At 41.5% G+C, this 24,487-nt stretch overlaps 1 protein-coding gene across 1 annotated transcript in view; it reads left to right on the top strand.

The window, feature by feature from the left end:
• Positions 1-23,783, top strand: part of IRS1 (insulin receptor substrate 1) — a 133,168-nt gene extending 109,385 nt beyond the window's left edge. Inside the window, exon 2 of the mRNA XM_086943882.1 lies at positions 22,798-23,783. Coding sequence (XP_086800008.1) covers positions 22,798-22,802 — 5 coding nt within the window. The 3' untranslated portion in view covers positions 22,803-23,783. The remainder of the gene's footprint in view (positions 1-22,797) is intronic.
• The last annotated feature ends 704 nt before the right edge of the window (positions 23,784-24,487 follow it).

Genomic DNA, 24,487 nt, shown 5'->3' with positions numbered 1-24,487 from the left:
CTAAGATTTCTACCAGTGATGGAGTGCTGCCATTTGATCTGCAACAATGGGTAAAATAGATCAAAAACAAGGAAAGCTGCATTTTTTTTAAATAGAAGGCTGACACTAGTCAAGCAGAGGAAAAGCACTGCGGTCATCTTACAGCACTTGATGGCATCACCTCGCAGTTAAAGGAAATGAAATCAAGCCTAGAGACCATTGATGTAAAAATTGATAGCCGGACTGTTATATTAGATCAAATGAAAGAATCAATAAGCAAGACAATCTAATAACTGTCTTAGAAGTGCGAATTTAAGATGTGAAGGATTCACTCTTGACACAGGCCCATTATTGCACGTTTGCTCTGCAGCAGAGACTGATGTAATTTTGCGCCTCTACTGGGCCAATCCAGATGTTCATTATAACGGTTCATCAGTTTTTCTATCCATTCTTAACATCAGTGTAAAAAGCCAGAATAATTTTTTAAGTGTAAGTTGAGGAAGGCGTCAATAAAATACTCTATGTATCCTGCTAAGTAGAGACTAGCGTATAAAGGGAAAGTGCACTTCTTCACCCAACAGGAGTTGGCACTTGAATGTATCAGAATATCCATGAGTTAAAAAGATAGCTCATAATACAAATCTGGAGGCACGAGCGTCACTCAAGGTAAACGAAAGGCGAGCAGTAAAACTATGAATGGCAATGACTGCTGTGTGCATGGTTTAACCATTATATTTGTTTGTGCACTTTAGATAGTTTAGCTAGAACGTGGCCAGAACCTACTAAATTGCGATGATATCTAATAGTTTGATATGTGACAGTTAACTGTAGCATCCTACTTGGATATTGGTAATAGAGGCTGCCCTACTGCTCTCGGTTGATGACTTCTCCACCTAGGCGCATGAGGTTGGGTTGGTTGTTTTCACAACTTGTTGAGTGTTTGACGGATTGGTCTCTAGTTTTTGTTAATTATGGGTTGTCCTCGACAGGCCTGTGCTTTTAGACACCTCGGAATGTAGAGTGCAATCGCAGTGGAGGTGCCGGTCACCGTGTTAATCATGTGTTGGGTCTGGCGGGTGGATATTAGCTTTTGTTTGGGGTGGGAGAAGGGTGGTGCCTGCTGTAAGAGGTATTTCAGTATGTCTCTCTTCAGTAATGAGGTGATACTGATTAGATGTGAATTACATTTTGTGCAGCAAGGTAGTATATGTAATCACACTTGTGCAGCTATGGGCACAAGTTGAATACACAGCACGGCTCATGATTCATTGAACATAATTGTATGAATTAAATGAGGTATTATTAATCCTCGTAAAGCTCATCACGTGTTTCTAACTTGGACATATGGTTGATATAGCATTACTTTAGGAGACCCATATCGGACCAACTGCACATTTTGTTTTGCCACAGCATGGGGACAACCTAGATTAGATGGCTAGTGGTGGGGCACAGACCTAAAGCTGCTTGTCCTTGCAAATATATATATAATCTAAATGTTGACACCCCCGAGGTTTTTTGTTGAGGTTATGCTTCAATGTAATTTTTCAGGTGTTGTCATTTCTCAGATGTCAGCTGGGGACTTCAATTTAGTGTTGACGTCTTGGCAAGGCAAATCAACCAATTCAGGTTGATTGCCTAACAAAGCAAGTCTTGCAGTGTTCTGTATTATGCAGCTATTTAAATTGAGATAGGAAGGGTAATGCGTCCTGCATTGTCGAGGAATATATTCAACAGTTCATGACGCTAGCTCCTGCTTAAACTTATGGTTAGCACCGCAGTCTTTTGTAGAATGTTTGGGAGGTGTGTATCATGCCACTTACTAATCATGCTTGCACCGGGAGACCTTTCCCAGACTAAGAGGGTCAGACATTAGAGGTTGAGAGGGACGGAACTGTTACGTGCAGTATTCTGAGCCATTATAAAAACAGTTATACTTTGCTCTGAGCGAAAAGTGTGTGTCTGAGGTGGAAACACTGTAGGAAGCAGTTCAAGTGTACATGTTGGGGATATGTGTATCTTTAAAAGTGCAGGTATCCGCAGATCATTGTCTACATGGTTAGAAGCATTCGAGAAAGAGTGTAAGAAACTTAAGTTTATGAGACTTCATGTTTAAATTACAGGATACCTTGAAGGAGTTAAGGAAGACCGCAGATTGGGAAGTGTTATACCTGGGAAAACAGCTGAGCTAGTACTATTGGGAATTGGGAAGGTGACTGTCTGGGCAGGGTGCTGGCCTGGATCACTAGAGCCCCAAATAATGAGTCTCCGATCAAAAGCATTTCTACTGATGAGGGCACTGCAGTGACACCATCTCTGGGCAGATTGTCAGCTTGATTTAGCAATACTATGAGAAATATATTACACCATATTGCATTCTGCTTTCGATTAAATAGCTAGGTGTAGGCAAGTGCCCAATTGTGTGGTTGCCCTCCCCCCACACCCTCAATGCTGATGGTTATGACACGAAAGTGCATTGGAACCTGCTGCTCACCCTCTGTGCTCTCTATGAAACGGATGTGTGAACTGGTAACCCCAGTTCGCATAGGACTTAAATTCCCTTATAAGTTCCTAGTATATGGTACAGTGGTACACAGGGCATGGGTGTTAAATGGGTCACCAGGGCCTGAAGCACTGTTTGTGCCACCCTGAGTGACCCAATTATACTATTGGCATGCACACAGCTGACTACCTTAGAGGTTGTCCACCTGGTTGACCCCAATTTCCCTGTGCTCTGGCTGGCAACCCATGCTTGCTGCCTCCAGGACCAGAATCTGACCCCTGCCAGGAGGTGTGAACTCTTTCAGAAGACAGAAACAATGGCCTGGGCAGGAAGGAGGTCACACTGTCCTCCCCGACAGGCTGGCTAGTGAAGTGGCACATCAAGGCGGTGAGCTTCAAAGGCTGTACTGCCTGTAATATGCAACCAGACTGCCTCCCAAAGGAGGAAACGGCTTCCCCCCGGCATATTTGCATCTGGGATGGTGGGAAAATTAGGTATTCAGAAGGTGTACACCCCCAAAAGGCTTGCCACACCTCTAGGGTGGGCTACCTGTTCTGTACAGCTATGAAAGACATGCCTTTTTTGAAAAGTTGTATAATAGTGAATGCTGGATAGAAAAGATGACCTACACCTCCAGATGTGCGGATTATCCATTGCGGCTAGTAGCCGATTGGTCACTTGCACCCACACACCTAACTCCTCAAAATCTAGAATTCTATGGCTACACAGAACCTTCGTTCTGATCTGACTTGCAACAAGGACAAAAGAGAAGACCTGCGTCTGAGATAGGAGCTGTACAAACCAAAAATGTGATACTCTGCACCTGTGGCAACCTTACTGCAACTACACAAACGCAGCTTGCCCTGGACCAAAGCTCTGTTCCCTCAGACAGAGGGACCCTTTCAAGAGCCAAATTACCAGGTTCTCCTGTACTAGTGTCACTAGTTCCCTGCAACTACAGGGGAAAACAACATACCGAAGAATCTCTATTTATCGGGCCCTCTGAGGTATTGGCCAGAACTAGATGGTTAAGTTCATTATGGGAAATGTAGTCCTCACCCCCATGAAGTTTCAGGCAGCTTCCCTGTTCCTCAGGACCTCCGAACATCAAATTAATTTTCTACTGTGCTTACCGCTGCCAAGTTTGGTTGCATGTCTGGCAACCATTCCTTTTACTCAAGGCTGCACATCAAGGGAACTCCTGCAAAACCTTAATCCGACATCACCAGTGGCTTCGTTGCCGACTTTTTGCACCCTGTTCTTCACCAGCACTGTAGAAAAGTGGTAAAACCTACTCTCCTGCTGCTTCCCCTCTGGCATCAAGTTCATCCAGGACAGCTCTGCACCCAGGCTTCTAGAGCCAGGTACAATAAAACTGACTGGCTTGGCTTGGTCCTCGGACCTACATCACCTTTACTTTCCTTGGGTTCCACACAACTTGACCTGCAATTGACCGATTGTCACTACCGCTTTTTTCCATTGATCGCAATGCAAAAGTTCTGTAGTAGTGAATTGCTGTTATTAGTCAATTCTTAAATCAATAACTCCGGTTATATGTATCTGATCTCGTTATTTCTGCTGTCTAAATTCCGATTAAAATCTGCTATATTTTTATAAATTGGTGTTGGATTTCTTACGAGTCATGTCAATTACTTATTGTTCATGTTGGTACTCTGAAATGCTTAACACATGTTCTTCTATTAAAGTCTGATGCAGTTCTACAAAGACTGCACTGATATTTTACCACCTAGATTAGTGGATGTATAAAATGAGGCCATGGTATACTGCCTCCATCAGTGATGGAAGCAATAATAACTAATCTACTGTTATGCTCATCATATTGGCCACTTTTGCTTTTAACCCCTTGCATGTGCGGCGATTTTTCGTGATGTGCGGGTCATTTACATAGTGGGCGGGGGTTGTCATGAGCATACAAGAGGTTAAACAGTGCTAATTAGGTCTTGGCCAAAGCATTAGCAACGTATTAGCAAAGACTCTGCCCCTAACTCAGCGTCTACTGCTCCCTGAACAATCCGTCTTTATGCCCCAACAGTCAACAGCTTTTAACTGGATAGGCTGCCGGTTGCTTTACACAGGGTTTAGCACAATCTACCTGCGGTGGCTGTTCTGCTAGATGCTGAAAAAGTGTTTAATGTACTGTAATGGGCGTTTATGAGGTGGTGTGCTGCATTCGGCTTGATACGTATTTAAATTTGATAAACCTATTATATGCGTGACTCCTAGCTTGTCTAAGGTTTAATATTTTTCTGTGGATGATGCACATTGACACTGGTACCTGCTAAGGATGCCCTCTATTACCTCTAATATATGCTTTACTATTGAACCCTTGGTCTGCCTTTCACTGCGGTATCAATTTTAACCTCATCACTGCGGATGATATTTTCCTCCTGTGCTGGGCCCCTATGATAATGGGTGTGGTCGTGACGGAACCATTCCGTTATCAGCACAGCCCAACCGTGACTGATGACGGAATTGTTCCGTCACCAGCATCAAAGGGGTTAAGAGAAAGATTGTGGGTATTGTTATATGTCGATATCCTACTCTGTTTGGAATACAACAGGTGTACTATACCAAGAGATGTATTCGAATTTGGTGATTATTCAGCTTATCCATAAGTCGGGGGTATGTCCACTTACAGATGGTACACAAAGTTTTGCTTCCTAATGGATAGTTGATAGAGTGAAATATCTGAAAGTGCATGGAACTAGGGATACAACAGAGCTATTCAAAAGGAATTTTGGGAAAGTCATACAACACTTGAAAATACAGGTAGAGTATTGGCTAGAACTACCTCTCGGTAATGGATTAAATATTGCTCGTTAAAAGGGTAGTGATGCTGACATTTTTATACGTCTGCGAAAATTCCAATCCGTATCCCGGCTGACTTTTATTTTTCATCAGACAACTTTGTCAGATGCTATTACGGTTGATATGAGGTGGTAAGCATCTACATGTGCGATGAGGTGCTTATAGAGCTGTTGGTGAAGGTGGGGGCATGTCAGTATTTGACCCAAATTTAGATTATCTAGAGGACCAGGCACGCTATTCTAGGTACTAAATCACTGAACAGCTCTCTCTGATGCATGTCAAGGTTGAACGTTTGAATGCACCCAGCTTCTTCGGTTCTGCAATACGCAAAAATCCTGTTTTTCGAAGGGGAGATGTGGGTGTAATCCGGATGACCAGATTGGCAGACAGGGAATTGGCCAGGACAGTTGGAGATGAGACCATATTTCCCTTCTCTTGACCATAGTTCGCAATCCCTTATTTGCACCCCCTCTCAAAATCCTCTGGAGACCAATTGAGACATGGATATCGAAGTGGTAAGTGATCTTTTTCCAAACTGTATGCTCATCGACTTAAAGGATATAGAATAAAAGATGGAGGGTTGCCCCTGGCGTAAGTGATTTACCAGAGGAAATCCTTACTTTCCTTGGCACGTGTGGGACTGACCTCGCTCACCAAGATGATTAATTAATGACACATTGGGGAAGACTCTGAAATTGTAAACTATGGAGTGACACAACAAGGGAGCCTGAGAGCGAACTGGGCCAGGCGTCTCATATTTACTGGATATAATGTGCTCTGGTTAAAGAAATACCCTTCAATTTAAGGCAAGGTTTTTGTTCAATGCCTTTGTTATAGCCCAGAAAACGTGGCTCAATTCACCCCAGGGGGATAAAAAAAAGTAGAGCTATTCATGTTTCTTTCCATTATGTCAGGGTGTGTCTAAAAGTGTTATAATTGTGGCATAATGTATTTGAAACAATAAGGGAAAGGACGGCGTTCCATGTAAGCCCAGTGCCTTTTCTGGCCACCCTGAGATATACATAAGCTATATATAAAAACAAAAAAAAAGGAAAAAGACAGAATATTTTTCAAGGTCTCTGCTGTTAGCAAAGAGGAGGACTGAAGGAGATTGGATAAGCTCCGAGCAGCCTAAGCAGTAAGTGGGGCTTAAGGACTTATTGTACTAAAATGAGTGAATGGATGACTAAATATGCAGACACTGTACACCTTGCTGCTTGCCTAAAGGACATCTGGGAACCGAATGCTGTGCTGAGAAATGCAGATGTGTAAGAATATGCTTGTAATCAGTCTGATATGTGGATTCAAGTAATTTGAACCAATGTAATGGGACGCCACTCAACACTACTGTAATTGCACTTAGAGATTGTATTTGTATGTAATATTCTGAAGAATGTAATGGACGTGGGCTTCAGTGTTTGTATGTGCGTAGCCCTCTCAAATGCACAGCGATGTAAGGTTCTATATTGGAAAAATAAAACACAAAAAATGGGTGTAACACACTAACCCTGTGTGTGAAATGTTAATTTGGTCATGGTTAATGTTAATCTTTATTTGTATAATCCTCCCGCTCTTTAGATTCTGTAGATGGTGGCTGCGTATCATGTGACGTCCGTATTACTTGCATTAAAAAAATATATAATTCTGGGTATGAACGCTGCATGCTTACACAAATCGTGGACACCGCCCCTTTATATGCACACTGGCAGTCCACACTTTTGGTGTGCTCTTATCTGTTATGCCAACTCAATAGCTAGACTATAGGTATCTGAGCTCAAGATTGGTATGGTGGTGTAGGTTTGACGTTAGAAATATTTCTTCCATGTCTTGTGGTTACATGTATTTACCTCTTGAATATTGGACAAGGCTATGTGTTTGTTCAGAGCTAATTTTAAACTATTCTAGCAAAATATTTTTTTAAAGGATTTTCAAATGTTTCATGTCATGTATCGTTAACTCAGGTGGTTCCTCAAACCACACTGAAAATTGAGACCAAAAGTAGTATCTTAGAAGAAAGCGCAACACATATTTCAGTGCCCTCAGATGTCTTATGCAGTCACTACTTTCGGTGGTGGAGAAATTAGTTTCATATTGGTGTGCTCAGTTTGGAAATCTCAGATTTGGTTTACATGTCTGGCCACAGAAAGCATACTCTCATTGAAGCTTAACCTTTCCTACTTTAAGTGAGAAGGCGTTCAGCCTCCATGTCTCTCTACTTTAAAGTTAAGTCTGTCTGCCAGAAGTCCTTCATAATCTATTATTTCGGTCTACAAGATCGGTATACAAAGTGGTAGTTTTTTGGGTTCTAACCCCAGCCCGCTGATAAACTTCTGTAAAATAAAATTGTTGTCCAGTGATTTTCATTTTTGACTTGTGTTTTTTGATCATAAGAGAAATAATTTAGCTTGGGTAGACATTGCTGATCCAGGATGAATTTTTCCAGACGTCCTTTTTAAAAATGGCAGATGTGTTGCAGTGATGTAATATTTCAGGAACTATGAAACCTATTTACTTCGTTATGATGTCAAAACATATGTTTTGGGGGTGAAGTAGTCTTGTAGAGGAAGAGACATATATAGAAATAAAGCAAATAATAGTTTTAAATCCTATTATGTTTACACCAAACAATGTTTATAATTGGAATATGAAAAAACTAATATTTATCACTCCTGTTTTAGACATTTTCATAGTTCACTTTTTGTTTCGGCAATCGTGATACATTTTCAGAATGTTGAACATTTAAGAAGAGTATATCAACAGGGACATCTTTTTGTAGCACCGGTTTTGCAAGTTCTTGTAAGTGTAAGGTCCGTGGGTAGAGGCTTAAGAAATGACATAGGTTTTAGCACCCCATCTATTCTTCTCAACCAAATTCACACTGATCTTTCTCTATATATGCATGATCCAAAACATTTACACCTTCTGATCAAGTAGAACACTCTTTTAACTTGTCCACGCACAGAATGACGTCTGTGGAAGGTCAGTTAGCAGTACTGATCTCTTGAACTTACTGTACCGGACGAAGATTGCCAAATGTAACAATCTGATCTTGTTTCCAATCGCGCACAATGTACTTTTCTGTATCTTTAAAGTCACATTCTTCTTCTGTCTCAGCAAATCCTTTTAGAAACTTCACAGGTTCAGCATTAAAGAAGCTCAAAGATTAGTTTCAAATTTGCTCATAGTGACACCACCCGTAAGAATGTGCCTTGTTAAGAACACTAGTACAAAAGGAGGTAATGATGGACTGGGTGTGAGTGTATGATTGATTCAGATGCTCCGTCCATCACCACCCCCTTTTGTACCGCTTTTGGCCGCCATAAGTGTGGCAGGGTATGCTCAGACGTGAGTCCCTTGCTCACTTTGCCACTGGATTCAAGCAAGCCGGGCTGAAGACGGCTGGAATGCCAGAAACTGGTCCTCGGAAGCTTGTTTCCGGTCCAGGGAAGAAATGGCTTGGCAGTTCGGGCTGGACTGTTCCCATGAGGCACAGGGTCAGACTGATTTGCATATAGCCATGTCTGAACTGGCGTGGTAGAGTGGGCTAAAGAACGGTGATGGATCAAACCCAGATCTTTTGACTGGGTGTGAGTGTATGATTGATTCAGATGCTCCGTCCATCACCAATTCAGATGCTCCGTCCATCACCACCCCCTTTTGTACCGCTTGTTAAACACGCTGGGCATCTCTGGGTCAAGTTTCTTGCTCAGAACATGAAGCAGGATTAAATGTCTTTTGTCGCCTGTTCCATAATGTAGCCATAACTCTAACAGTCATTGACTTATGAACATTGCAACAGTTCTAAGTAGCGCAAAAATATGTTGTTTAACAGTACAGTGGCTCGATTGGAACCATTTGGAACAGCCCACTCAACGTATGGCACATCACGAAGGTCGACTTTCTCCAATTTGCTGTTAAGTTCTTGAACAATATGGCCCGTACCTTTTTGAATATATCTCTGCAGGCACCATCTCCTGATTGACAATCATTCCACTAGCAATAATTGGAAATTCAGTGTTCACTGAAGCATCAGCAAAGTTTTGGCGAGTTAACTTCTCCAATCTTGTTTGACCAGAATTTATGGAGTTGCACAGGGATAGGTGTTCAATTTTTGACGCAGGCAAGGTCTTGTAGCCATTTGTCTGATTCTCTCTAATTAATTGACAGATAGTTCAAGATAACTGTCAAAGTCTATGTGCAGTTCTTGCAAGGTGCACACTGACTTTGATACCTGTAGAACAGTCTGAACGACCTCTCTGAAGTTTTGCATGGATGAAATCTTGACCATTCGCAATTGACATATAGTCTACAACAACAGCAGTTTTCAATAATGTCACCTTTTCGAATTTAAATTCTTCAGGTGAAAGTTTTTTTTTTTCGAGCGCTTGTACGAGTTTGTGCTTCACTGGTTTGGTGGAAGATCGTCATACAGAATGTCCTTGATAAGTTCATCCCTTCCCTTTGCTCCATCCATCTCTGTGTGCTTTTGAAAGTTGTTTTTTGGTAACCTGTTTTGTAGTGGCTGGTTGGATGAAACTCTGACTATGGGAATTAAATTGTGGAAGTTTAGCTTTAGTGATTGTCGAGCAGCATCTTCTCTTTCAATACAAATGTCTCCTGCTTCAGGTCTGCGTATAGTTTTCATTCATGTTCCAGGACATCTAGTAGACTTCTTTCTCATTATCCACATATTGTTTGGTCACGAAGTTGTGTATTTCTTAGGCTCAGTCATTTCAAAGGGGCTTCCTTGCTGCTGAATGAAATGAAGAAGGCTGTCAACATGTTTGGTAAAACGTTTCCCTCTCTTTCCCACAGTTTTGTGGGGAGGAACAGTTTCACAATGGTCTATTAATTTTGAGTTTGTCATCTTGGAAAGCATTGCAAATAGAAAGGACTTCATGGTAAACTGTCATTGAGCAACATATTAACTTTTACATGTATGACAAACAATTCCCTTAGAGCTTTTCTGTGATCTTGTGAAAGTCTCTTCCAGTTTCATATCAGGAGCCACAGCATTAAACCTTTCCTCTGTCTTTCACCACAAAATGTCTTTAAATTAATTTTCTGTATAAGTATGGTTTTCCCACCTCTACTCCTTCACTCCTTCCAAATACCAGGACCTATATCTTTGGTATTTTACGCAATCAAATTCACGTAACACAGTAGTAAGTGGCTCAACAGTCTTCACTTGCAGCTCCCAATCACCTTCCCGATCAGCATGTACCAAGTTTTTCACTAGAGCTATCATGTGTAAAAAATGTCCCTAGTACTTGAAAAGTTTTGTTTCTTTGTCACATTCTTTGACAAACTCTACCAACTTAGTTTTCAGATTTTCTGATTTTGAACTGAGTGTATTGAACATGGCGTGGCTTTGCATTATGACTTTTGACTGAAGTGCACACTGTGCCTTGTTTACTTCTGAGATAAGATATGCAAAACCTAATTTGTCACTCTTGTTTCAGCATGCATAGTTTCTATAGCCCCAGATTTGATGAGCTTACCTTGTAACAAGTTAACATAATGAGTTCCACTCTATACTGACTGAACTGTTTTGCCTCCATGATTAGAGCCTCAGTAAGTGCATTGTCTATGCCACATCCACTGAGTTAACTTCCTGTACAGCACAGCTTATCTTTTGTCATGTGGAAAATGCCCATCATTGAATAAAGATCATCAAATTCTACTTGAATGCTCATAAAATTGTCTGCTACAATACGGAAAACACCATTGCATAACATTCGCAGGATAGACTGTTCTTTTTTAGAGCTGTGCATACTTTTGCGTAGTTTGTGACTGGAGATAGTATTCCTTGTTAAAACCCAACCTTTTTCAGTGGGACGGTATTCTAGGAGATAAGAGTGTGAGTTCCAGCCCACGGCGGAACTGTCTTTTTCTACATCCTTCAGTCTGCCCCAAATAAGCAATACAATAATATCAGTTAAATCAGCTTTGCGGACTGCAGCATCAGGTAGAAGAAATCCTTTTTTTTTTCAGCCACTTTTAAACTTTCTGGTAGACTGGGACGTGTTTGGCTTGTAGTGATTTTGCACACATTGGCAAGGCAGTTGGGTTATAAGTTTGCTGCTTCGTCTATGCCTACAGCTGACACAACTTGTTTTCCAGAAACTACTACATTAGTAGTCTTGAAAAAGCACCATGGCAGTGTCATGTGTGCTGGCTGTTCCAGATAAATAAGAGCGGTCTTCAAAATCATGAGATGCAATGGTAAATCCCTTCTGGTAAAGTGACTTGGATGTGGTGTGCTGTCGGATTCACAAGATTGTACAGCATGAGCTGCTAACCAGTTCCTGCTCCGTACTGTGTCATTATAACTTGTTAATACACCAATCCTATTCATTAAAGTGACTAGCTCTTTACTTTTGTACTCGTCATAGATGAAATGGACAGTTATCATGTGTAGCAGAGTTTTCTTTTTGCCTTGATGTAATTCATAAAACATTATTTGGAAAAGACAGTACATGTGCACAACGTAGGCCTGTCAGATCATGGGATTGTCACACACTTCTTCGCTTATATTTTCAAAACCATCATCAATGTTGTTGGATTCTGTTCTGAACAAAAAAACTTTAGTGTGTAATTGCTGATATTAAACAATAATGTAAATAATGTGAAGACATTAGGCCTTATTGTTGACTCGCATGATTTGCAAAGCTCTGGGCCTTCACAAAATTTGTCATTAAGTCCGAAATCCAAATCTTCCAGGACACTTCCTAAAATAGTTCCTGCTGATTTTACTGCATCCTGTGATCTTATGTAGGCAGCAAGAACTTAAGGATTCAAATCAGCTGAGAACACTAGGTATCTCATTATTTTTGTTAGTGACAAATGAATTCTGTCGTACATTCTTACTAGAAAAATCTTAATTTCATTATTATGGATCAATAAGTTTCATCAATGTTGGCCATTATTTCTATGATCTCACGGAGTGTGAATTCATAGCCAGCACTAGAGTGGCTTTTAACGCCTTAACCGCTGCGTTTTTCCGCCGCGGTGCGGGCGTTCTACTGAGTGGGCTGCGCTCAGTCGGCTGTTGGCCAACGGCAGCACACACGAGGTAGTGCTCCCGTCGGCCAACAGCCGACGGGAGCACGAAACTGGTTAAACTTAATTTGCTTTTTCAAAGAATGCAAACTTAACTGAAGGCTGGCTGTTACGTTGCTGCTGGGAGCTCATTGTACATTCATATTTTTTAATGTATGCACGCATGCAGTTCGGGTGGGCATACAAACCTGCTGCAAATACATTAACCTCGCTGTTTAGATCAGCTACTCAGCTGAAAACTTCATCCTGGAAGAAAATAGCTGCAGATAAAAACATGTTTGCCCTTTGAGACTCGCGTCCTGTATTCTGTTCTTTCGTCAATCCTGTTGACCCTGATTCTGGCTAAACCACAGATCACATATTGAAGATCCTCTGCTTTCTGATCAGTTGTTGGAGGTGGACATGGGGTAACCATCAATCTTCTAAGTGGATGGGCAATGGGTTTAGTTGTCGCTTTCTCAGAAGACTGATTTTTGATGTAATTCCCTGGATTCTGATATTGTTTGATTTTTTTTTTTCCAGGCTTTTTTTCAATGTATGAGACTTGCAGCACTTCTTACAGTGAGAAAAAGTGATCCTCTTAACCCATCGGTTTTAATATTTTGTGAACTTCATCTTGCCATATTTCTGCAGCATCTCTAACTCCTCCTCTGTCCAGCCACAGTTTGTTGGGTTTTCTTTCGGATTAGTTTAGTATAGGACACATTTTTTCTTTGTTGAGGAAGTCCTCCAATTTTGTAGTTGGCAACTCTGTCAGGAGGTTAAGATCCTCTGCTACTACCTGCTTTGCTCATGTTTATGAATTTGAATCAACGGACACAAAATCAATATTAAAATAACTTACCAATATGATCCCTAAAAAGCATTATAGAGCTGCCATTTTGGAAAAAAGCAGATCGGTTACTCTGCGGAGTTATTGTCTGTATCAATATGGCTACTTAACCCCCAAAACCTATGTTTTAATTCCAAAATGAAGTATAGAAGTGTCATGGTGCCTGAAATATTACATCGTCACTGCAACACATACGCCATTTTTAAAAATGTTGGTTCGGACTGGCAATGGCTACCCAACCTAATTACTTACTTATCTAATGATACAAAAACACAAATCCAAAATGAAAATCTCTGGACATTATTTTTAATGGAGGTATATCAAGGGGCCAGGACCATACATATTCCGAATTCAAACTGACTGAATGTCTCGTGTTTAAGGCTTGCACTTTCTGCAGAGAAAAACGTTCACACCGTTTTGGCCCAGTTGTTTTTAGAGAGCGCTTGCTTGCTTAGTGCTTCATCACTCCACATAGCTTTATATTTTTTAATTTACTTAAAATACAGCAATTTGTCGGGGTGGTGAATAAATTATGGAGCCAATGCAGTTATCATTTAATGCATGCATCAGGGGTTGATGTTAGCCGGTCTATTTTGAAGTTATTGTAACCGGTAAATGCAGAAGATTTTTTACTAGCTCAATCTTGAAGACATGGACCATACTCTGAAAATGACGTAACTCTGGTTTGCCTAGGAGAGTACACAGCATATAACAGGGCTAGTACTAGTCATGAGTTTCTCGTGCATGTGTTTATCGTATCGGCAAGCACAAAAATATGCAGCACAGACTTACAGAAGCAGGATGTTTACTGCACCTTTAAACCCACTTCCCTCTTTTTTTTTTTTTTTTAGGTTTTGCCAAACCATTCTTGTGCTGTTTTCCGAGACCTATTGTTTTCTAACAGTGGGTTTGGAAGCTGCCCATTACTTAACATTGATTGGTTTAATTGTCACTCATTTCTTTGCTTCTTATTGGTCAGCTGCCATAGGTATCCTTCCTCTTCATATTTCTCACATCCTGGAGCATAGATGCATTACACGTGTGTCCTTTCACAGCTAACTTTTTAAGCATTGCTTAATTTGTGTTTAAACGCTTAACCAGAGTGTGGCTTCTAGTGTTTTTCGTCATGTGCATACTTTTCCACTGTTACTTTTGCCCAAAAACCCTCCACAGTTTGTCTGCTTCCCCCAGCTCCTCCCAGCCTCCTTTGGTAGTCACCTTGCCCTGAGGCTCTCCCACCTTCCTTTGTTATTAGCTTGCACCCAGCCCCTCCCTGGATCCTCTGCCATCAACTTGCCGGAGACCCTCCTTCCACAATCTGTCATCTGTTTGGCCCTAGCAGCTCTATCACTTCCTTGGTTGTTCATGTTGCCCCAAACTCCACTGACCACATCATAGTGCTTTTTTTGCCTCGCATCCCTTTCCTTTCCTGTTGTGCCTGACCTCACGTCCTCCCATGTTCCTCCCATGTTCCTTTCTGCCCCGCTAGCACTAATAAAATAAAAGCACTATGACGTGGCCAACGCTGCACTGCTAGTTAAAGTGATTTAAAAAATATATATATATTTCAGCCATGCTGAACTGCACATTGCTGTACAACCTGGCTAAAGAAATTGACTTGCCAAAAGCTAGTAGGTGAGACCTATTGGCTTTGGCAATGCTTATTTAGGTTGGAGTTAGGGGAGTTGAAGGCCCCAGAAGATGTAGGTAATGCAGACTCATCAGTCGTATTCATCAGAATTATGGCCGTTTTATATTATACAAGGGACATAATGAGTTACAGAAAGGTTTTTAGCGCTAAACATAGGCCTGCCTTGTTTTATTAATACAATTCAGACAAATGCATCGGCTGCAACTTGTTGACTGGAACTTATGCCATTTATTAAAGATGCTAGCCAGTTCTTTACTCTTAGCAACGAAATGCACAGCAGAGTAATCTGATAAGGGCTTAACTGTCTACAAATTACACTTTTCATTAGAAATAGACCATACTCCAGTGTGGCTTCTGATAATCACGTGTTAACAATAACTCGCTTTGACATTTCAAATCGCTGTCGTTTCTAAGCACTGAAAATAATAGGTATTAATTTTATTCGGATATTGCAATGTCTTCGCCTGATCATGAGCAAGTGAGCCAAGTGGCGCACAGCTCACAATCTGAGGCATAATACAGTGAGTAGTTATCCAGGCAAAATGCAGTCTCAGAGTGCAAGTCAGCGAATAGAGAAAATTGCACTGACCCCTTGCTTTATGCCTATTCCATTATAGGGACCAGATAGATTTAGCGTGTAACAATTACCTCGACAGGCAAAAGTGCCACACAACCTGGCAGGTCTTCCGTTAAATGTAATCGTTAATCTCCTAGCTAGCAATTGAATCAACATAATTGAATGCACCTGTGCCATCCATGCTCTGTGCGGTGGTTCTATCTTGTCTGCGTATGTTAATCTACTACACAAAGTTCAGCGTGATTGTGTGAAATGCAAATCAACATTTCGCACTAATATTTTAGCATGAAGTGCGTCCTTGCGTAAATTTTTCGTGCAAGGGTGAATTACCACACAACCAATCTGTCAGTATTCCCAACCCCACTCTTGCTTTTAGTGCCCAATGACGCTTCACCAGATTCAGTGTCATGTGCCTGTGTAGAATAGCGATTCTGTGACTAATTATTTATCCTCAGGTGTGCTTTCCACACCAACAGGGACAGCTCTTTGAGATGTCAGTCTTACACATGATTGAATGCCAAATTAAACCTCGGAACATGTTTTCCACTTTATGCCCTTGATGCTTAGTCAGCAATGCTTATTTCTGAATTTCGTCATCAAATGGTAACTTAGTTGGCTTGCATGCATGCATGCTATTGATCCCTGTGTAACTTGCAAGTCGGAGACTAATTCTGGGTGGACAGAAAACAGCCTTGCATCTTTGAGGATACATGAAGTACAATTTGGTTGGGGATATTATGCACCTGTTTATAGGGTTATAAAGGCATTTTTTAAGAAGGGCCTAATGAAATGTTTCATTAAATGTGAATGTTTTTCTGGTGTTTGTGGAGAACGTTTATTTGTAAGACCTTTCATAACATAAAATTGACGGCCAGTCTCACCCTTGTTAATTGCTTTGATCGCCAATGGAATTGTTTTGCAGTGCCTTATTTCTGCAGCCTGCACCAGTACTGCTTGTTTTTTTTTATTTGTTTACAGATCTCTAATTTCATCGCTCATCCACCACGCCCCCACTCTCCGATCTCATTTCTACCTCTTCATAGTTGTCAGTACTGCTTCAAGCCGTATTTAGGCTCCTGAAAAGATCACTTCAACATTCATGTTGATTCACATTTAAAATAATGAACATAACGATCAGGGAAAGGAAATTGTGTAGAACGGTAACAATGCACCGGAATTAAATGTTCTAAACTTGGTAAAACATTTTAAATGTACACCTTTGAAGGGTTACATGTATCAAGTTAAATAACATTTGTTTGACCGTACATGTCTTATTTTAACACGGTTTCTAGGAAGTAACCCACAAACCATTTTAGAACTATAAAGTTAAAACTGATAGTAAGCCACTTACTGTTGACCAAGCACTCACTAGTAAAACTGATCTATTGTTTTGTGTATTTTAGTGACGTGTTAATTTCAAACCAACAATACAAGCTAATTGATGTGTTGTATTGAGTGAGGTTTGCCACCCACTCTTCAGTTGCCTTTGGTTCACACAGTTTGCTTTGGAGCACGCTTTTCACTCTCACGTAATTCTCACGCTTGGGGTCAGTGGCATCAGTCGCGCACTACGCAGAACACCACAGAGTACGTGCAGTTGCAAAGACATTTTTTTTTTTTTTTATAAACTTTATTCGATTCTTAAAAAGACACCATAAAAGCACAGGTACAACATACACAAGTTAAAAAGCAATGTTAAAAATATTTAGTCTAAAAAAGTATAAATGTTTCAGATTTTATGTACTTGATGGAAGGGCCAGGATAGTTTTAGGGAATTTAAGTGTCCGATGCAATTTTTAAGGGACAATATCTCTGGTAGTCCTCAGTCTTGTTGCGATCCGAATGAAGTTTATCGTGCAGAATAAAGTGTAAGCGTCCTCTGCTTCCTTTAGAAATCTCAACGCCAGTTTCGCTTGCTTGAATCTTTGCTCTTTCAGGATACCCACCAGGAACTTGCGTCTTGGTATCGCGTAGAATGGGCACAGTAGGACAAAATGAAGGGTATCCTGCGGAGATCTATGATCGCAGCCGCAGGTACCCTTCTCCTCCACTGTGCGGGTAAATCCAGATGGTACTGCAAGGATGTGATGTAACATATTAATTCTAAATCGGGTTATGAGGTAGCGATCCTGCGCATTGTACATGACCCTTAGATAAGGTTCCATACCTTGCTTCGGTGTGAGATTGTTGTAAGAGAGATTGGTAGGTTTGAGCCTCTCTTTTTCTGCCCTTGTCAGTTTCAGCTGTGCTAACAAAAGTTTTTTGACCGAGGTTTTGCACTCCGGGGTTAAAGAGTCGGGGGCTATGAAATATTCAGAGCAGCCAATCTCTGTTAGCGAATCTTTAACAAATTTCAACCAGGTGATTGCATGACCCTTGTCTCTTTTGAGGCAATCCTCGATAATTTGTCTGGTTAGGGCCGCCTCGGGGTTGGTCCATACCTTCACCCAAGCCAGAAGGGGTTTAATTTTAATTTTATCCTCCAGGAAGGGTTCTCCCAGCTCTTCATGTATGATGTGAGCCGAAACACTCTGTGGGACTTTCAGTATTCTTCGTAGAAATTTATTCTCTTCCGTCTGGAGTGGCTGGATTTTTTTTCCCAAAAAGCCCCACACTTCTGCTCCATAATTTACTTTTGCACAGCAAATGGATCTATATAAGGTCAAGATTTGTTCCGGGGACCATTTCCCTAGTCTCTGCCCGTACCCCATGATTGCTCCTACTGCGGCCGCCAATTTGGTCGAGTGTTTTTCGATCAGGGGTTTAAACGATAGGTCGTGGTCAAATAATACCCCCAGGTATGTAAAGGACTTGACCTGGTCTATTTTGTGTGACCCGATGTTATAGGAAAAAGATCCTTTTGTTGGTTTCCCTGATGTCATGATGAAGGACTTTTCCAGGTTTGTTGCCAGGTCCAATTTGTCCATGAATTTGACGAACCCATCGATTAATTTTTGTAGCCCCAAGGGTGTTCTTGAGAGCAAAACCGCGTCATCGGCGTAAAGTAGTACAGGTACTGCTCGATGACCGATTTGGGGTGAGTCAACTTTAAGTTTAAGAAGGTCCTGTTCCAATGCGTTGATATAAATGGAGAAAAGGAATGGGGCGAGGATACACCCCTGTCTTACTCCACTGTTGCAACTAAAGGGGTCGGTCTTTTTTCCTTCCTGACTGTATCTCACGCTTGCTGAGGTGTTACGATGTAGATTTTGTAGGGTGTCAACTAGGGAGTGGTCCACGCCTAGATCCATTAGCAGAGCCCACAGTTTTTTCCTGTTTACGCGGTCGAAAGCCGCAGAGAGGTCCATAAACCCCATGTGTATTGTCCCCCTCCCGGCGATGGTGTATTTTGCGATCAGGAGATATAAATTTAGGCATTGGTCGGTGGTAGATCTGCCTTTCCTGAAGCCATATTGTGTTTCAGAGAGGATTTGGTGCTCCTCTGCCCAATCTTGCAATCTTGATAGGATGACTCTACCCAGCACCTTAGCTGTCACATCAATGAGTGAGATGGGTCGGTAGCATTGGGGGTCGTCCCGATTGCCTTTTTTGTAGATAGGGACTATGGTCACCGTTGACCAGGACTGGGGGAGGCCTACCTCCGCTGCCTCATTTAGCACCCTCGTGAGCAGCGGAGCCCATAGCTCTGGTTTGCTTAGGAATAAGTCTGGTGGTATTCCGTCCGGACCCGGCGCCTTATTTTTGCTTAGTCCGATTATTCCCAATTCGACCTCCTTTAAGGTGAAATTTGGTTTAGTGGGCTGATGGACCTTGGAAAGCTCCTCTTGGGGTGCATGATTTGAATGGTTATATAAGCTGTGGAAGTGTTTTTGCCATTGCTCCGGCAAGATGGTATTCAGGATTTTTGGGGCTCCTGGATCCTGAAAACATGGGGCATTGATCACTTTCCAGAAGGCAGTAGAGTCCTTTCTTTCTGCGGCGTCCCTTAGATCTACCCAAGCCTGGTTTTGTATGCTCTGTTTTCGTGTCTTCACGGCTTTTTTGTATTCGGCTCTGTTCCGTGCCACCTTTATTTTGTCCCTTGGTTGGGCATGTAGACTGTCCTTCAGGTTTTTCAGCGCCTTTGTGCATTTGGAATCGAACCATCGGGGATTTGTGGGCATGTTATTATTCGCTCCCTTGGTTCGAAGGGCGTTATTTACTACCTGCGCGATTTCTTCAAATGCTTTCACCACCGCACCTCCAGTTACGCAGGGGTCGAGACATTTGTCGATCGCTGCTGATGCTTCACATAAGAGTTTTTTATAAAAACAGCTCCTGTCAATATTGGCCCATTTAATTCTTCTGCCCTGGTCTACCACTCTTTCCAATGTGACCTTTCCCTTTACCGCTGAAAAGACAAAACCTTCCATTTTGATGATCACCGGGTTGTGATCACTGAAGCTACTGGCCTCTGTGAAGTTTGTGCTAATAAGTCTTTTTAAATGAGCCGAAACTAATGCAAAGTCAATATAAGAATAACAGCCCCTGCCTTTGAATGTTGGAGTAAGTTCTCCTCTCGCGTTTAGGATGGCAAGATCCATGGTGTGGGCGAGGTTGTACCTTTTCATTAGTCTCTCTAGGTCCCAACCCTCTGGTGAGTGGGTGAAGTGTGGGCCTTTCATGATTGTACATTTTGACCAGTCATTATTGGCAGGTAACAGGTTTTCGCAGAGGTGACAATTAAAATCTCCCATTAAAATTAAATTCATGGGCTCTGGTGTCTTAGATAAAGAGTTCAAGCAAATCTCAAGTTCTTTTATAGCTACTCCCTTCTCCGTTGTGGCCGGTGTATTATACCAATTCATTAACAGGAAGGTTAGGCTTGACGAAGTGAACCTTAGTACCTGAAGGTTACGTGTGACCCATTTGGTGTTGGACCAGGTGCCATCAATGTCTAGGTGGACATAAATCGCGAGCCCCCCGCTCGCTCTCCCTGAGGTAGCTTTTTTTGCAGGAACGAAAAAGCTTTTATATCCCTCCATGCTATATTCATGCGGTTCAGTAGCCCAGGTCTCTTGGAGGCATAGGATGTGGAATTTCCTTATGTAGCTGAGCCAGTCCTGGGATGTAAACTTTGTCGCTAGCCCTGCGATGTTCCAGGTGGCTATAAGTAAGTTATCATAAGTTATTGCCTTGGGAGTCCTTCTACCTTCGCCTTTCGGTGGACTTAGTTGTTTGTCCTTTGCGGGTACGACGGCCCTGCTTGGTTGCGGCCCGGGGGGGGTTAACGATTCTGTTCTCGTAGTATGTCCCCTCCCCTGTGCCTTGGGTGCTGGTTGGCGGTATACTCCTACCTTCTGTGGTGTACACAGGGTCCATAAAGTCAGGTTGTCCGTGGATTACTCCCACTTTGTCCCCTAATGGTGTAAGGCTTGGCTCGTTCCTGCTCTGGATGAATGATGGGAAGCAAGTCATTCTCTGTCAGTCCACCCCTTCAAGTGTACTGAACCTGTTCCAATGGTTGTACTGCATCAATGAAGAATCATAAGTAGGAAATACTGGAAATACAGGATTTGGCCTTTGCCATTGAGGGGGGCCATATTGGAAACCCGGGTGTGGTGTTCTGTTCTGAATGTAATTCTGCCTGGGCCTTTGAGGTGCCAAGGGATAGAAATAAGATAGGTGGACCGGGTGGATTTGTGAGCGGGTATAACTCGGGGGGGGGGGGGGGGGGGGGGGGGCGTTGCAGATGAAGTTGACTGCTGTCATGTCTCTAAAATTCACCGTGATGATGTCTCCTGCGATGGTCTTAGTGCCTTTTCCAATCCACTCGCCCCTTCTCACTGAGAGGATTTCCCCATAGATGTTTGGGGGCAGGGGCCTATGTATTTGCAGCCACTGAGCACATTTGTTTTTTAGTTCAATTTGTGATTCCCTTTGGCCCTCCTTAAGTGGGGGCACTCCTGTAAGGACAACCACAAATGGTAATGCCTCAGGGGGGAGATTAATTGTCCGGAAGCGTGTGGCTGTTTTCTTACGTTGTTGGTTGCCGCAGCAGGGGTGCAGACGGTCTTGGGGTCTGCCTTCGGGGTTTGGGCCTTATTTTCTTCAAGTGTTAGTGAAGAGCTAGGTAAAGATTTATTGTTACCGATTAATGATTGATTTTTATTTTTACCTGCTTGTGGGGTGGAAGCGGCCTTCTGTTTTTCCTTGGCTCCTTTCTGCAAGACACTGGTGTTATTAACATTGTTGGGTTTGGGGGCACTATTTTGCACTAAAGAGACCTTCTCTTTCGGTAGATTTATTGTAACCGGGGCCTTGGAATTTGTCACATCTCGTTCCTGCACGGGATGAGATTTCGGGATTATCCCCTTGTTATTGACCAATGATGTTTAATAGCGCCAAATGACGGATTCCCACAAGTCTTTATACTGAATGGGAAAACTGCATGCCCGGTAAGCAGCATGTCTTTGGTAATGTACTTTACACCACTGCATTTTATTTTGTAGCCTAGTTTCTTCTACTTCTGCATTCGATGAATGTGTTTGGAATTAAGGTTTTCTCAAGTGGTGCAAAGTACATTTTGCAACGAATTGTATTTTCGGAGATTTGGTAGTGATGTGAATTAACTGATTAGAAATACTGTCCTTTCTGTTAAAGGCAGAAATGCTTTCACATAATCTTCGAGCGTCTGTACCGTAGTGAAGCGGTATCCATGCATTCATTACATTTGTTTTTTGTTGTTGTATCATTCAAGTTGACAAGCGTAGTACTCCATCATGGAATCTAAACCTTACCTTTTGAAATAGATTACTTTTTTCTAGTTGGTTCCTTTGATTTATCATTTGTACAACTATAGTTCAATTCCATTGCATGTAGCTATTCATATGAACATTCCAGTTGATTAGACTGGAGATTCAACAGAAAGTTAAAAGTAAATGTGTTCTCTGGAGATTTGCATTGCATACCTCCCAGGATTTGGCTTTTTTTTTTTTTTTTGATGAACCACACAAAGTAGTTTCTGTTCCCAGGCAATTAGAGACCATGGAACAGGAGGCCCTTTCAGTTATTTTATTTTAGTGAGCCTGTGAAAAATGTGTGGTTAGCTGGAAAGTATACATAGTTGCTGTCATTTGACAGCATGCTAAATGCACATGTTTGTTTATATATTCGTCTAAATAATCATAGATTTGATAGAAATACCAACAAGGGAAATACGGTATTTGTGTTTATTTTGAATATTTTCCCCAAAGTTTTAGAGGTACTAGCCCAATTAATATATTTCTTCTTTAAGCTTGCTTACGTTTATGCCTCTGTTTGACCTATCTATAGTCATGTCATCTACTGAGTTTGGCAATTGGAAGTACAACTTGCATAGTCAAAATTGTGACCTAATGTGTGCTTTTTTTCCTCTTGTTTTTCAGAATGACCTATATAACCTCAGCTGCCAGTGAAATGGCAAATTTCTGGACTCTTAAGTATTTCATACATCACAACTTGGACCTCATAATGTATTCCTCAGTACGTGGTACGAAGCGTCCATTTCCATTTGTTTACTTTACACAGAAACCTCAGGAGTTTGTTGACTGAACTGCACATTGTATGTTGTGCCAATCAAAAAAGCACTGTGACACCTGGACAAATGAGTCATCTGTTTTACTCTTCTACCATATGGACTTTATTGGTATCAAATGATTGTGCCCACCAGTGTCATGGTAAAGATGGGTATACTGCTGGCTCATTTATACATTACATAACATTTCATTTGCTGCTGAAAAAAACGTTACAAATCACTGTTGTAAATTATTGCATACTGAACTGTTAATATTGGTTGGCGAGTATTACATATTTAACATAGGTTTTCATTTCTACCTGTACTTTTGTAATGAAATGTAACGTTAATCACATCTCTTTTTTGATGTGGTTGAGAGGGGTGCATCATGTTCTCTTGTAAACAGCGTGGGAAAGAAGGAGTTGCCTAAATTGAGGTAATAAGAATAGAGTAGGGTACTATTCTTGTTTTAAGATTGTACTTCAGAATATAGTATTTGAATCTTGGGCCGGTGAAGGCTTTCTTGTACAGCCCTATTTACTGTTAATGTCACTTGTAACATAGCCCTCATATTATGCTGAATGTGCTCCAAAATAAGTCTTTCAAATTGGCTTTATGATGTAAAAATATTGTACATGGTACTTGCAAATGTCAACTTCAGACTCATCAGTTGCACAAGAATGTGAAAAAAACACTAATCAAAGTCTTCCTCTGTATATATAAGTATATTGTAAAACAAAAGTGAGAGGTGGGTGAACTTTTCAAATTAATTCTCCCTGGAATGAGCAATGTGGGTGTTTGTAAATTCTGGAAACCTTTCTATATGTAATAAACTAGATGCTGTTTAATTTTTTTCTAGTACTTTGCTGTGTTCAGTTTTTTAAAATGTTGTGCTCTTCTCATGTGCAGTAAAGAACTTGCTGAAAGTTATTGGGGCGATTTCTAAAAATCACATAGTGGCCAGGCTTAAATGAATCTAGTTATACATCACTGCCCTTTTCTGTCGCTTGGAGTATTCACCCTAATATTGTGAAGTGAGTTTCATTTTTAACGTAGGATTTGTGCTGTCTTGCACAAACGTGGATTTTAGAGTGTGCTTCCCAGCTTCAAGATTATAAAATGAATCTCACTTTGTCTCCCTTTCTGACATGCCCCTGATTGCAAGTGTTCATCTTGCTTCTCCATAGTTTGTTTTCAGCAACTGGAAAGAATAGGAATGATTATAGAATTCACACTAAACTTGTTCAGCTGTTAAAGGGCCTTCCCCATGATGTTTTCTTACTAGGTATTTCGGTTTGTTATTTAATTTCAATTGTAAGTTTATGTTCATAGTGTGTTTTTTTCCGCCCAGCTCTCTTACACTGTTGATTGTTAGTGGTACCAGGACTTCTCTGTTTCCTGTATATCCGCTGTTCGTTGTTCTGGGAGTTATAGCAGCATCCTTATTTGAGGCTGCTTGGCTCACACCTTGGCACACAATTTCACCGACTGTATGCTATCAGGGACCATTTAATGAAATTGCAGGGCTATTAAGCCTCTATCAAGACATTAAACCGTATTAA

The sequence above is a fragment of the Lissotriton vulgaris genome, chromosome 11 (assembly GCF_964263255.1).
Source record: "Lissotriton vulgaris chromosome 11, aLisVul1.2, whole genome shotgun sequence".
In the NCBI taxonomy this organism is placed as follows: Eukaryota; Metazoa; Chordata; class Amphibia; order Caudata; family Salamandridae; genus Lissotriton; species Lissotriton vulgaris.
This window is presented reverse-complemented; position numbering and strand designations above follow the sequence as displayed.